The 14,510-nt window shown below is 35.6% G+C and overlaps 1 protein-coding gene across 2 annotated transcripts in view; it reads left to right on the forward strand.

Moving 5' to 3' along the window:
• The first annotated feature begins 227 nt into the window (after positions 1-227).
• Positions 228-14,510, forward strand: part of LOC149789298 (uncharacterized) — a 74,878-nt gene continuing 60,595 nt past the window's right edge. Inside the window, exons 1-6 of one of the 2 annotated variants that reach the window (XM_089975502.1) lie at positions 228-471; positions 6,123-6,277; positions 7,136-7,268; positions 8,040-8,188; positions 10,699-10,832; positions 11,707-11,829. In XM_089975502.1, the coding sequence (XP_089831628.1) occupies positions 418-471; positions 6,123-6,277; positions 7,136-7,268; positions 8,040-8,188; positions 10,699-10,832; positions 11,707-11,829 (748 nt within the window). In that variant the 5' untranslated portion in view covers positions 228-417. The remainder of the gene's footprint in view (positions 472-6,122; positions 6,278-7,135; positions 7,269-8,039; positions 8,189-10,698; positions 10,833-11,706; positions 11,830-14,510) is intronic. The other variant, XM_089975503.1, reaches the window with a different exon arrangement.

The following is a 14,510-nucleotide window of genomic DNA, read 5'->3' on the forward strand; positions in this document are numbered from 1 at the left end:
GCAGTCCTTCTGATAAACTTGGATGCAAAAATTGCTAGAAATTAATGATGATGATAATAATAATAATAATAATAGTGGAACTATGTGGTCCTTTAAACGGTATAATCTATAGAAATACGTCTTAAGTTGCAGGAAATAACGAAAGAATCCAATTAATGAGGGTTATCCGACTAAAGTACGAAAGCAATTAACTCCACAAGCAGCTGCTATGATTCAGCAAACGGGGTCGTACCACAACGAGAATGAGGTGACACAATTGGCATTGTAAATCAGGCGCTGTTACCAACTATTATTTATTTGCCTCGCAGTTTTAAAACAAGATCAAGTGGAAAGCTTGTTGAGAATAGAGTTTGGAAGAGTGAATAGGAGGAAACAAGCAGAATACATAGCTGCAGATTAAACAGTATCTGGTGAAGAATGATTGCACAGAATAATTTCATACACTTCGTGATGATTCTTTTGCAATTTTCAGTAAGAACTCTCTCTCTCTCTCTCTCTCTCTCTCTCAAAAGAAGGAAAGGTGGATTGAATAAATTTGATATAAACTTGCTTTCTTTGCAGAATTTAGGAAATTGAAAGTGCATATTTTAGCCGACAAATGTTGAAGCTCAAACACATATTCGTGATGTTCAATGTATTAATGGCATGTCTTAATATATTATTTTCAAATCCTACGTTGCGTTACACGGGTTTATGAAGAACATACTAAACATATTTCATGTACCAAAAAAGCCTCAACAAATTTTATTCACACTTATTCAACAGCAAAGACCTTATATATTTAATTAGCCTTAGATAAATGTGCATCTTTTGTCGTTCGGTTTGATTAGAATGAATTTATATTTATTTTTTTCCCACCTTTTGGAAATATGCTGGTATTCTGTCAACATTTAATTTTGTGAAACACACAGAGCACCCATTATTTTACTCTGTATATCATGGAATACATATATCAATCAAGCAATCTCGTTAGCGCCTTTTTGAGGTTAACTAAAAAAAATGATCAAATTTTACATATTTTGCAAGGATTTAATTTTTTTAATTTTGCATATTTACATCCATATTTAGGATCGGGGTGAGTAAAAATCTCATTATTATTGAAGCAGAGTCATTGTGAAATGCATTTAGCATGTGAACAGTGAGTCAGCAACCTGGGTGTGAAGTTCGACTTCAATCAATCAACACGTTTTTGTGAATATGAAAATGTCACATCAGCTCGTAGTTTACTTTTATAGGTCATACTAGGAATATAAAAAAAAGTAATCGTGCATATAAATGGATTTAACTTGATTTCCTATCGCTTTAATATACATAAAATTTAAACAACATGAACATTTACTTTCGAATATCCAAGCAAATACACACACACACACACACACACACACACACACACACACACACACACACACACACACACACACACATATACATACATACATCCGGGGCCCCGAGTGGCCGAGTGGTCTAAAGCGCTCTCCGTTACGGATCACTGCCATCTCACTTCTGTCTGCGTGGGTTCGAGTCTCGGATTCGGCTATGGTAGGTATGTGAGAAAACTTGCCAGTAGTTTCTCGTGAGTCGGTGGTTCTTTCCGGGGTTTTCCTGGGTTCTTCCTCCACCATTAATACTGGCCGCCATGTATCGCACGCTGAAAAATGGCGTTAAACCCTACAACAACAACAACATACATAGAAAGGAACTATGAATAACAGTAAGACATTCCAAATGATAAGAAAAGAACTATGAATAACAGTAAGACATTCCAAATGATAAAACGGAGACATGAATAATAGGAAGAAATTCTAAATGATAAGAAAAGAGACATTAACAACAGTAAGACATTCCAGATGATAACAGAGTATACATTAATAATAGCAATACATGCCAAATAATAGTGCGCACCGATAATTAATCAAATGCAGGTTTGTACAATCAATGGGGTCTTATTTTTAAATTGCGAAAGTGCTAGACTTAGCCATTTTCCGAGAAGGAGTCAGATATGATTTTCCATATAGTGTATAGGCATGAATACGTAACAAAGTTACTTTGAATAATATATATTTGTACTGACATGCCGTATAAACTGGCCCTGACAACATTCATAAAACATTTTTGTGTATATTTACATCTCGATGGGTTCTTTTCATTTTCGCCTGAAACTGGAGAAGGAAACGCATTTGGGGTGGGGTAACTTTCTATTGCATTTAAACACATCTGTTTCTATGAGAGAGTTTTGTTTCACGGGATACTTAGGTGTAGAAATTTCGGTTTTCGATGGTATATTTCGCCCATACATGTGAAGACGGGAGAGAAAATTATATCATTTCTCCAAGCCTCAAACTTGCTGTACATTTTGCAAAGGTTCATCTGTCCGTTGTGATTCAGATCAATGGCCCAAAATCCACAAACAAACTCCGGTTCAGAAACCGGATAATTTTCGGCCTATATAATCATCGGGTTTCAAAATTTACTTTTTTTCCCCGCTCTATTTTCAGCGCGAGTAGAAAGTATACATTGTTTTGTATCTAAGTAGAACTATATCTTTCAATTTAGTTTTGTAATACCGCCTGCTTTTATGTATCTTAAATGATATTGAATTTAGTAGTAGGGTACTACCTTATGATGTGTAAACGTATCACGCTGGGACCATAAAATCCTCTACTTTCTGATGTTACGACTTATGGCTTGCAATCGCTGAACAGGCTATCCGTTGTTTTCACGTGACGTAGCAGAAAATGTGTACGCATAGATCCGCCATTTTAAGTCGCAAGCCATGAAACATGGAGAGGGTGTTTCAACTATTGACAAGATTGTTAAAGTGGCTTGCTGCTTAACAAATTTGTGTTCTTCAGTTGCTCCATTTGAGTGAAACAGTACACGTTTAATGAGCACACCATTATGTATACATTAAATGTTATTGTCATACGGAACATGTAAATTTGCAAATAAAGTGTACCATACTAATACTAGTTCATTTTAATGAAATTCATCCCAAAATAGGTTCGTTCTCTTCATTTGCTGTCGGCGATGGTATGTCTTACGCTGCTTGTTTATCAGAAACAATGTGCATAAATTCATTATTTGAAAGTTGTCTTTTTTACATTACTGTAGACTATAAGTCCATATCTTTAAATCATGTATAGGGTTCTCAAATTTAGCTGAAGTAGGAAATATCAAGTATGCAGGTACATCAGTCACTGTAGCTTCCTTGCATATTCTTGCACCTGTCTTCAAGGCAAACAAAACTGCGACAACATGAGTACAACATTTGCATTAAGATAACCGCAGACGTCTCATCTGGCCTATTTCTGCATGAAAACCAATCTGCGTAATTAAATAATTAAGAAGCATAACGTAAACATTTTTATTGTCCCATCGCCATCGAAGATTGAAGGAGATATAACGTTTTGCTCATTCGTTCATTGTGTGTTCGTTCGTTAAATACACCATCAAAGTGGTTGGCCCTTTGTTACCTATACGCTCAAAATTGTCATGTGGATGCACCTCAAAAACAGAATCTCCTTCAAGTGTGAGTGATATTTGTATTTTCAGCTATGTGTTTGTTACACACCCAATGTCTTGGACCCTATTTCACCTATACTAATTTAAATTGGCATGTATTCGTAGAGAGCTTTGATAATTTTAATTCAAACGATTGTAGATGCTATGGTGATTGACTTCTTTTTATCGAACTGATGTAGACATACATTGCTTTTTTTCTCTTTCATTCTTAAGGCATTTGTGATTGTTTTGCATGTATGCTCCATTCAAAATTTGAGTCACTCATCCCTTTTAATGAAATATACGTAGTAAAGGATGATTTTCCTTTAACTAAAAAAAATCCACGTCTAGATGAAACAACATAAAAAAAACTCTAATCACATTCCACTTAGAATATGACAGTTTGTGCTTAACCTATAAAAAGGACTCTTAAGAAACCTATGATTTTGATGATTCATTTTCCGACCAATTGCTTGCCACATGTACGCCGCTGAAAGTTGAGTAGACTGATTCGTGGATATAATTATAACAGTTTATCATATTCTTGTTGACGGATCCAAGGAAGATTCTTAGAATTCGGCAAGTCCCCTACCTCCTTTCTGACTAAAACCGAAATTTTCATTAAAATAAAGAATAAAAAAGATACAGCCGGTCATGTTCAATAAACCGAACGACCTCTGTCTCCAGAATCGAACTAAGAAAAACAAATAAACTGCATAAGTTCCATTCCTTCCTCCCCACCCATCCAGCCGCTCCCTCTCAGAACCAGTGTCTATTTTTATCTCCAAAGTGCAAGTAAAAACCTGAAATGTTTTCATTTGGATTTGGATTTTCTTTTTGGCACAAAACTAAACCGTAGAGGCGATATAAAATTCAAGAGGCTTAATTGTCCAATGAGCTCAAGAAGCGTTGGGAAATTACAATTAGAGCAAATCAAGTACGGATATTCCTACTCTCCACAATAACATTAACACAGCGATGATGGGTCATATAGCGAGCATGTTGTATTGCGTGATTTCATTAAAGACTGCAATTATAAATAGACTCTCAGATCTAGACAAAGGGTGCTTACTAAAAGCGAGTGTCCAAATTAAAAACACTCGAAATATCAAATTTGCTTGTATCAATAAAATACCAAATGAAAAAGTCATGTATCTTTACTTTGCAGATCTTCTGAATATAATGGGAACTTTTAATTTGAAACTTTTAATGAAGAGTTTGAAGTCAGTACTAATGTCTCTGAAAATATCTGAGACCGTTTAAAATAAAACACAAACATGTCAGATTTTGAATTCATCTAAATGTTACATACAATCCATGTTAACTATTCACAGTACCAAAAAGAATTTCCCAGGAAATGTGATTCAGCACGAGTACTGGTTATGTCGTTGTCGTTGTTGTTGTTCTGATGCTTGCACTAGGCTTTGTAACATTACAAAATACTGAATATTAAGATGCAAAGGTAACAACACCACACGTAATTAAATAATTTAATCCGATGATCTAGCCAATAGTATCAGTGTGCCGAGATCTTGGGATGTGATATATTTCTTGCGAATCAGCTTCAATCTTTGAAGAAATACGTCCGCCTCGTTCACAAGTTATTTTTATTTAGAAAGAAAACAAAGTCAAAATCACGATTCTTTCACCATGGCCGTGCACGATACAGCTGAAGTTTTTGAAGAGCTCACCCAAGATGTTTTGCAAAAATAATTTTATTTTAGGAAACGCGCCATTTTTAACACCGAGAAAGCAGAATATGTTACAAAAACAACAATAACAAAATCGATCACAACCACGTCGTCATCATCTTGATAAATTGACACATGTTTTCGCCTAAATCATCATTATTCTTTTCACAGTGTGGCTACACTTAATATATAATTATATTTTAGGAGATGCTTCACTGGGAATATAATAAAGATAAGCTACAGATAGTAATGAATTTCATCAAAAAGGCAGTCGTCTACAACACACTTGGTCATATATATCACTGTTCAATACTTATCATCTTGAAACATTATCTATCTATCTGTCTATTTGTATGTCTGTCTGTCAACACCAATGCAAATATGTATACCACACGCGCACCATCAAACGTCCGTATAGAAGCTCATGATATGAATGGGTCCATACCGGACAGAGTCACTTAACACCTATAAGAAGGACACTTAGCCTCTTATAAACTTTGAGAAGTACAAAACCTCAGTCTCAAAGTTCACTCTTGACTACCGGTAAGTATGTATTTGAAAACAATGGCTTATTTTACTTTATGATTATGCAACGCATCCATCAAGCAACATTCATCTATCCAGTACTTTAATATATCCCTCCTGATCGATCTGCCTACCAATTAAATGTACATACATACATACATACATACATACATACATACATACATACATACATGCATGCATGCATGCATCCATCCATGCATCCATCCATGCATCCATCCATACATACATGCATACATGCATACATACATACATGCATACATACACACACTAGAGAGGGAAAACAGAAATACACAAAGACAGACAGACAGACAAAACAGTAAGACCCTTTCAAAGGTTGCCGTTCGATAAATAGTTTGGTTGTATTTGTTTTCACTGTCATTATAGGTAGTCTATTGCGGAGGGAAGGTGTCAATACGATTTATACGTTTTGACAATCCTAGGGGTGAGGGGGATAATGGACATTGCTGTGACGGACGTGCCATATTCTGCATTGGATCATGTGACCACGTCTTTACCATCTGCCTGGATAATAGCTACGGGTGAATTAGTTATTTCTTATGTTGCTTGTTTATTGTAATATATATTTACATCTGTTTGAACTATCTTAACAGTTCCCTTATATATATATATATATATATATATATATATATATATATATATATATATATATATATATATATATATATATATATATATATCACATGGTGTTACAATGTTCATATGAATGTCGATGATGTCATTCAGTATTATGTGTCTCTTTAAATTACAACTTTCTCTACACCTAACAATTACGCTTTTGGAAAACAGTTACGGTTATAAAAAATTTCACCTAATTTGTCAAGATCAGTTTTTTAATACTTATTATTATTATTATTATTATTATTATTATTATTATTATTATTGCCTAACTCACACCAGTTATTGTCAGACCTCGTTGAAAGTTTCTTTAGTACTAGTAGCGGTAGTAGTAATTGTAATTTATGATTATACAGAATAAAATAACTTGTTGGTTTCATTTGCTAACTATTGTACTTAAATTGCGAACGATTGGTGTACGAGTGTAGACTATATTACACGTATTTTATCAGCAATATTTTTTGCGAGTAATGTAGATTCAGCAACTGTGCAATATAATGTTAATTACATAATGTTAATCATTATTATATCATATACATTTATTATTGCGAAACAGTAATCGTTATTGTGGCATTTACTTTTATGAGTATGTTCTGGCTAAATTGGTTTACTCGCAAAATTCACGAAAATATATGGATGCTAAACACATTTCTGATTGACAGTATTATTGTGTATTGTAAACACGTATTTTGAACAAAAATGAGAAACTTCAGTGACAGTCTACTGCTACTAAGAAACACTGCTGTTGATATGATTTACAGGCCTAACAACGTTAATTATTGTCCGTACGGTAGAATGGATTCGGGGGCGATTGAGGAGGCGGATACAATTGTGTTTGGGGACAGAGTCGGCAGACTGTTAAATCCACTGGAGTTTAACTTTGACGCCTGGCCGGTATGTTGATACATTCCATTCCATTCAATCGAATTCAATTCCTTACAGATAAATCTCATGTCAGGTATCAAAGCAATGGAATAAGAATAATTATTTCGATTGGTGCATTTTAAAGGGTACATAAGAGGAGGGCCCAAAACTATACAGTAAAGAAAAAACACAAAAAAAAAAACCAAATTGAAGGCATGACAGTTGTTGTAGCAAAATATAGACATGTACGTGAACGATTACTCTGTGAATCATACATACATACATACATACATACATACATACACATTGAATCTGTAAATAATAAAGCATTCGCTCTTGATTTTTGAGCACGTGGCCTTGTGTTCAACCAATTGCAGAGGGCTTAACTTTCGTAACGTAATTGCGTTATTGGCTAACAGCCAATAGCAATGTTAATTTCAAATTTTAAAATTATAAATTTTCAGGATTGTCATGCATGCAAGGATTTACATTTTAAAGGTTTTATCTTTAAAGCTGTTTGTAATTTTGTTCATGAATAATTTGAGAGGTCATATTTTGTTAGTTCACGCATCGTATGTCTTTCCACATGAATGGTTTCATAACTAAGTCATTAAGATGTCGCCATTGCTCATCAAATAAAATGAGCATACGTTCGAGGTTCAAATTTCACCAAAGGCCGCTGTAGTATAAAAATCGTCACGAAAATCGGGATGGCCAAAGTGAGATGCGGCTTAAGTTGTAAAATTGCCTATGAATAGATTGGTTTGTTGTGTCTATCATCGTTCTTTTTTTTTATTGCAGTTCTCTATGAAACTTAAGGTCCACATAGAAGACTATGACGACAACGATAATGACTTTGTAGATTTTATTACCAATTTCATCGAAATGACACCGGCACCAAGCGTGCAACTTGCCAGACCAAGTCGTCTAGTTTTACGGCGCAGAGTGAGGTAAGAATGTCGGGAATGGGCAGATTATGGGGATAATACAAGTTAGCTGTGTGCAGGAACAACAAGAAAGGGCTTGAATACTAAGATGAAATGTAAAGTCGCTGGTGCCGACATTGTATTTAGATGCCTCATCATATTTTCCTTGTGATCCAGAAAGGTTTTAACATACAGGAAATCGCGGGAGTTTTATTCTCACATGTTATTTAATACACAATTGACAAGGATATATATATATATATATATATATATATATATATATATATATATATATATATATATATATATATATATATATATATATATTGACAAGGATCCATTATTCAATTTGACAGCCGTTTCCAAAATTAGACGAAACTTTAAACAGCTTCTCAAAATCAGTCAAACATAATTTAACAAAATTGGACATAATGCAGTTTGCCATGAAATGCTCTCATGTTTGAAAATTAAAAAAACAGTGATTAACACCATCGGTTAATGTTGTCGTAAATACAAATAGAAATGCCCTAAACGATTTCTTTCCAAAAAAAACCCATTAAGATTTGACAGAGAGTGTCTTTATCTTAATGGCCTTTAATATCGTACAAAAGATACGAATTCGCTAATAAACATAGCCGGCTTTACATGAAGATCCTATCTGCAAAGAGCATTCTATTATATCAAGGTATTTCCAGTTTACATAAATTCTGGCAATCCAGTATCAAACGAGACTGCCATTGTTAAGAAATGAAAGTTATTTGAACATTTTTTTTCTTCTCTGTACAATATAGTTGAAGAGGGTTTAGATAAATTCAGCAGACCTAATCCTTCAAAGAGATGGGTTTTCTCGTTCGTACCATTCATGCCAACAAAGTATAGTTGCCATAAATTTCATCGTCAAATATGACCACCATTACTAAAAATAAAATATAAAAAAATAAACATTGGAAATTCATTTTAAAATAATGTTCAATATTATTTGATCGAATCTGACAAAACATTATAGCGTGGTTTTGTACCAGTGATGCAAATCTGCCATCAGATATGGGCGCTGTTACTGGCAACAAAGGCATTCGAATAACGTTATCTTAAAATAACACTGCATAAACTAATATTTCAGCATAAATGAGAGAAATTATGTTGTTGTGTCATTAAATATGGATGATGATACAGAGAATATTAAAATCTTTGAAACAAATTTTTTCATAACATGTAAAATCAAACGTATTTGGAAGAAATTCCTACAGAATTTGTATTTGATTATTAGGAAGATTTCAGCCACGTGAGCTATCTCAGGCCTACTTGGTTGTCTTGTTATGCATTAACTTGTATATACAGTAGATCAGCTTTTGGAACAACATAATCATTAAGAAACAATTGTTGGATTTTGTTAATAATTGAAATTTTCAGCCGATCTGCTCTAAGCAAGTGTTGTAAATGTGCTCAGTAACGTTGAAAGCAATATAAGAGCGAGGTGTTCTTTTCGTTTTCTATAGAGATCAAATTCCTTCTATCAAGCTCGTTTTTCACTAAAAATAAATACAGACCTTTTTCCTTATTATCATTAATTTTATTACAAGTAGAAAGAGGACAAATGTGTTCTACAGAGTTGACCACATTCATTTATCTCATAATCGCATTTTAGAAATCTTAGTGTCCGATAATGTCATTCGTATCCAGGATAGGAACAGGATTTCTTTATTTCTTCAAACGCATGCCACAGTTCACTGATAATTAGTAACTGTAAGGATAATTTGGAATATTTCAATTACGATTCCGAATTCAATTTTATGCTAGTAAAATTTAGTGACTTCGGGGCCAGGAGATTAATTCATTGCCATCTTCATGTATTTGCTGGATTCTCGCTAAGTTCTGATTTGCTTCAAACACCATTTTTTAGCATCATAAATAATATAACTTGAAATTGACATAGTGATGTGTGTGTTGGTCGCATGATTTTATTCAAAGTTAGGGTAGAAAATGGATGAACGAGATTTTTGAATAATTTACTCAACCATAACTTAATTTATCTTAATGCGAGAAATGTCTTTTAAACTTGGAATGTGCTGCCGCTCGATGTTTGTAAAATACTTTTTAATTATTTATTTTTTATATGCATCTTGTTTCTAAAACGTTCTGTTAGATACTTTTAGATCAACTCTCATATTGGAAAAGACTGGTTCTCGTGTAAACATTTCTTTAACGTAGGGTTTAAAAGCAATATGCAGAACATACAAAATACAAGTATTGAAATAAAACAATCGATGTAGTAATTATCAGGTTGTGATATTTGCGTGTATCAACACAATTTGAGAGCGTATCACACAAAGACGGTTAACTGAAGAATTAAAGACGGAAAGATTGGTAATTAAGAATCAGAACCAGTTGAAAAATCAAGTCTCGCGATTCACTTAATTTGAAGTAAAACAATTTTAAGAATGGCAAAATTTACTTATGAGGCATAGTTTTTATTACTCAAATAAAAAATCATATTGTTCATAAGCACATACTTTTCGTACACTTTTTCCCCATAGGCTTGAAGTGGACGTCAGGGTTTATTGTGATCCGGACTTTTATGGTTCAAGGTGTGATGTATACTGCAAGTCACGTGACAACAGCCTGGGCCATTATACATGCAGTCTTGATGGGACAAAACTATGCATGAATGGTATGTATGTATGTATGTATGAATGTATGTATGTGAGTAAGTGAACGGATATATGAATGTAAAAGGGTATGAAGATAAGTGCGTAAATAAGTTAGTAAATAAGCAAGTAGGAAAACAGGAAATACGTACGAACGTAAGCATGGCAAATAAGTAAACGTTAAGCAAGCAATCTTTAAAGAATGAACCAAGTAAGCACGGCAAATAGATAAGCAATTAAATAAATAAAGAAAGCGTAAGTATCGGAAAAATAGGCTTTGTCATTAGGCCTGCAATCTGGATTGAACAAATCAGTTTCTAAGGTAAGAAACGGAGGAAATAAGTATGGATAAGAAGTTAATCAGTTGCGCTAAAATAATCATTGTATATAAGTATGTAAATAAGGAAGTAGGCATGGACAAAAAATAAACAGAAAAGAAACAAACTACCATGAAAAGAAACAGTAAATGAGTTAACGGAAGTCTGAGTTAATCAAGTAAGTACATTGGTGAACGGAAGTCTGAGTGAGTCAAGTAAATAAATGAGTGAACGGAAGTCTGAGTGAGTCAAGTAAATAAGTGAATGGATGTCAGAGTGAAACAAGTGAGTAAATACATCTGCCAGTTCTTCCTGACTGATACGGTCTTTGGTTTCTTTTAAGTCTTAACCCATGAGAAAATTTACTTTTGCTTAACAAGTGCGAATAATTCTAATAAAAACATCATAAAAGTACCAATAAAGTACTATTTTACTTTGAGTATTTCAGTATGTGACTGAGTTCTTTAACATTTCCCATCTATTTCTCTCTTTATCCTCGTATCAACAGATCGAACTCTATCACTGTGGATTGTTGTTGCTTCTGGCAACATACTTTTGACTTTCCGTGATCTTCTTTCAGGCTGGGTGGGAAGTAATTGTGACCGGAACCATGACGACTGTGTGGGACATACATGTCAACATGGGGCTACGTGTATTGATAGACATCTTGGATATGAATGTCTTTGTCCTAATGGCTTTACAGGTATAATGATTTTCTGAGTTGCTGACGTCATTTTGTCGATGTAATGAGACTAAACATCATCTGCTGAGTCATATTAGATACTCTAGTTTGTATAATGAAACTATCAGGCAAGTAATCGACTAAAGGATGGGCTTAACTGTATTCTTGAATGTTAGAATTCTAAAGCAGCGGGGGGGGGGGGGGGCGAATCGGACATTTTGTCCAATCGTCATTTGGCTTAATTAATACTTTCTGCACTCAGCGGATCCGGTGTCGTCAGCGCCCGGTACAAAAAAACGACGTCGTCGTCGGGGGGTCGTCCAATCGTCATTTGGTTTAATTAATACTTTCTGCGCGCCGATCCCAGCGTCGTCAGCGTCCGGTAAAAAAGCGCGACGACCGCGTCGATGTCATCGCCCCCCCCCCCCCCCGCTGCTAAGAAGTTATTTACAATGAAAATTATTTACAACTAACCGAATATTTGGTCAAGTCCGATACGATATCGTGTCCGAGGATCATGTAAATTTATCGTTACAAATCCATGTGGGGTCGACTGAGCATGACTAAAAAAGTTTCGAAAACCATTAAAGTCCATGTCACCGCCGCACCATGTCTGCCAAATATTTCGTAGCGTGTGTGTATCAACGCCGTTGAATACAGCAAGAATATTACAGTTGTCTCTGATTACTTTTGGAATCTGAGTGTATCGTTGAGTGACATATATCACGTCGGTGTTTTTATGCCTCCCTCTGGAAAATATCCTAGCTGGGTTTTTTTGATTGTCTAACATAACATCATCGTACACGACTAGATTGTTAACGTCGCCATCAATATCATCAATACCTGGTGCATCATTGATATCTGTAATAAACTCAATAACATTTTTTTCAGCGATCGCTGATGCATTCTCGTTAAAATCTTTCAACACCTCGTAGCATCGTTGATCATCCACGCTAGGGGCGATTAAATACAACTTATCCCACTTCATCCATCTCATTATTAAATTGAGTAACAATTGCGTCTTGCTGGATCCAGATGGTCCGATGATAATCATCCGGATCGAGTTTGGTAACGCTGCAACATGCTTAACTGGTTCTCTTGTTTTAGTCGCCGAAAAATCAATTATATTCATATCTCTATACATAAATTATGGATTTATATTGTGTGAAGTGTAGAGTGCGTACTGGCACAAATGATATGACAACCGTTACAACAAGAAATAACAGATCGGCACTTACTGGTAAGTGTGCACGATGCGGTACAAAGAAATTTAGATTTATTTCTATTAGACCCGGGGATGCTTTAAAAAAAAGCGAGGAGGTGATATTGCAGCCAAGTTATCAAAACTGCCCGGAACACCGTGGGCAAAGTATCCAGGAGAAAAGCACCTCCCAGGATATAGCTACTGTGGCCCCGGAACACGATTAGATATCAGACTCGATGATCAAAATCAGCCCAAACCCGGTGAGTATCCAATAAACGCTATCGATAAGGCGTGTCATGCTCATGATGTTGCTTACTACAAAAGTAGCGATCTGCAACAGCGTCATATCGCGGACGTAAAATTAATTCACGCGTTAAATGCTATTCCTGATAAATCATTCAAAGAAAAATTGGCTTCATGGTTGGTAAAATCGGCTATGAAAGGTAAATTAATGATTGGAAACGGAGCTTCTCGCGCTGGTAATTGAAAACGCTAGCGTTTATAATAACAACATGGAATCCATCTATTATTCTCCGAGAGGATACTGGAAGGGGAAGGCCGCAATTGGTAAACTCGCAAGCGCTGCAAAGGTAACAAAGGCCGTTGCGGCTAATTGGTTATCCAAACAGGCTATATGGCAAATTTATCTACCACCGCCTAAACAAATCAACTTCTCGCACTTTGATGTTACCGTACCCAATGAAGTTCATCAAGCTGATATACTATTTCTGCCGCATGACAACGGTTACAAATACGCGCTAACTGTAGTTGATGTTGCGAGTCGATACAAACAAGCGGAGCCGTTAAAAACAAAGTCAGCAACTGAAGTAGCCAATGCGTTTGAGCGGATTTACCGAAGGGGTCCTCTGCGCTGGCCAAATCTATTACAAGTTGATCCTGGCAATGAATTTCGCGGCGCTGTTTTATCAACGCTGAAACATCATAGCGTCGCGATACGACGAGGTCATACTGCGCTACATCGTGATCAGGCAATTGTTGAACGATTCAATCGGACTCTTGCTGAACGGTTATTTGGGTATCAATACGCGAAGGAATTCATCCAAGAAAAACGATCTCGTGAATGGGTTAAAAGGTTGCCAGGCGTAATTGCAGCGTTAAATAACGAGATTACCCGAGCAATCAACATGAAGCCCAGCGACGCGATTAAAAAAAAGTATATACCCGGAAGATCAAAAATAGATAGCGTTTCCAAGCCGATTCTCGGCGATGTCACTGTTAGATATCTGTATGAACCAGGAGAGCTTGAAGGCGGTAAAAAAAGACCTACTGATCCTATTTGGAGTGTTACCACACATAACATATCAACGATAACACGATCAACTGGTAGACCACCGATCTATAGACTGGATTCAACTGCCCCACAGCGGGGGTTTACACGCGAGCAACTACAAGTGATACCTGACGATACTCAATTGCCCCCGCGTGGTCTTAACTAGCGCCGTTGCGTCTATTGCACTCAAGACAGGTCAACCTCACA

Source organism: Sinohyriopsis cumingii, chromosome 11 (genome assembly GCF_028554795.1).
Source record: "Sinohyriopsis cumingii isolate HCF-2022 chromosome 11, ASM2855479v2, whole genome shotgun sequence".
In the NCBI taxonomy this organism is placed as follows: domain Eukaryota; kingdom Metazoa; phylum Mollusca; class Bivalvia; order Unionida; family Unionidae; genus Sinohyriopsis; species Sinohyriopsis cumingii.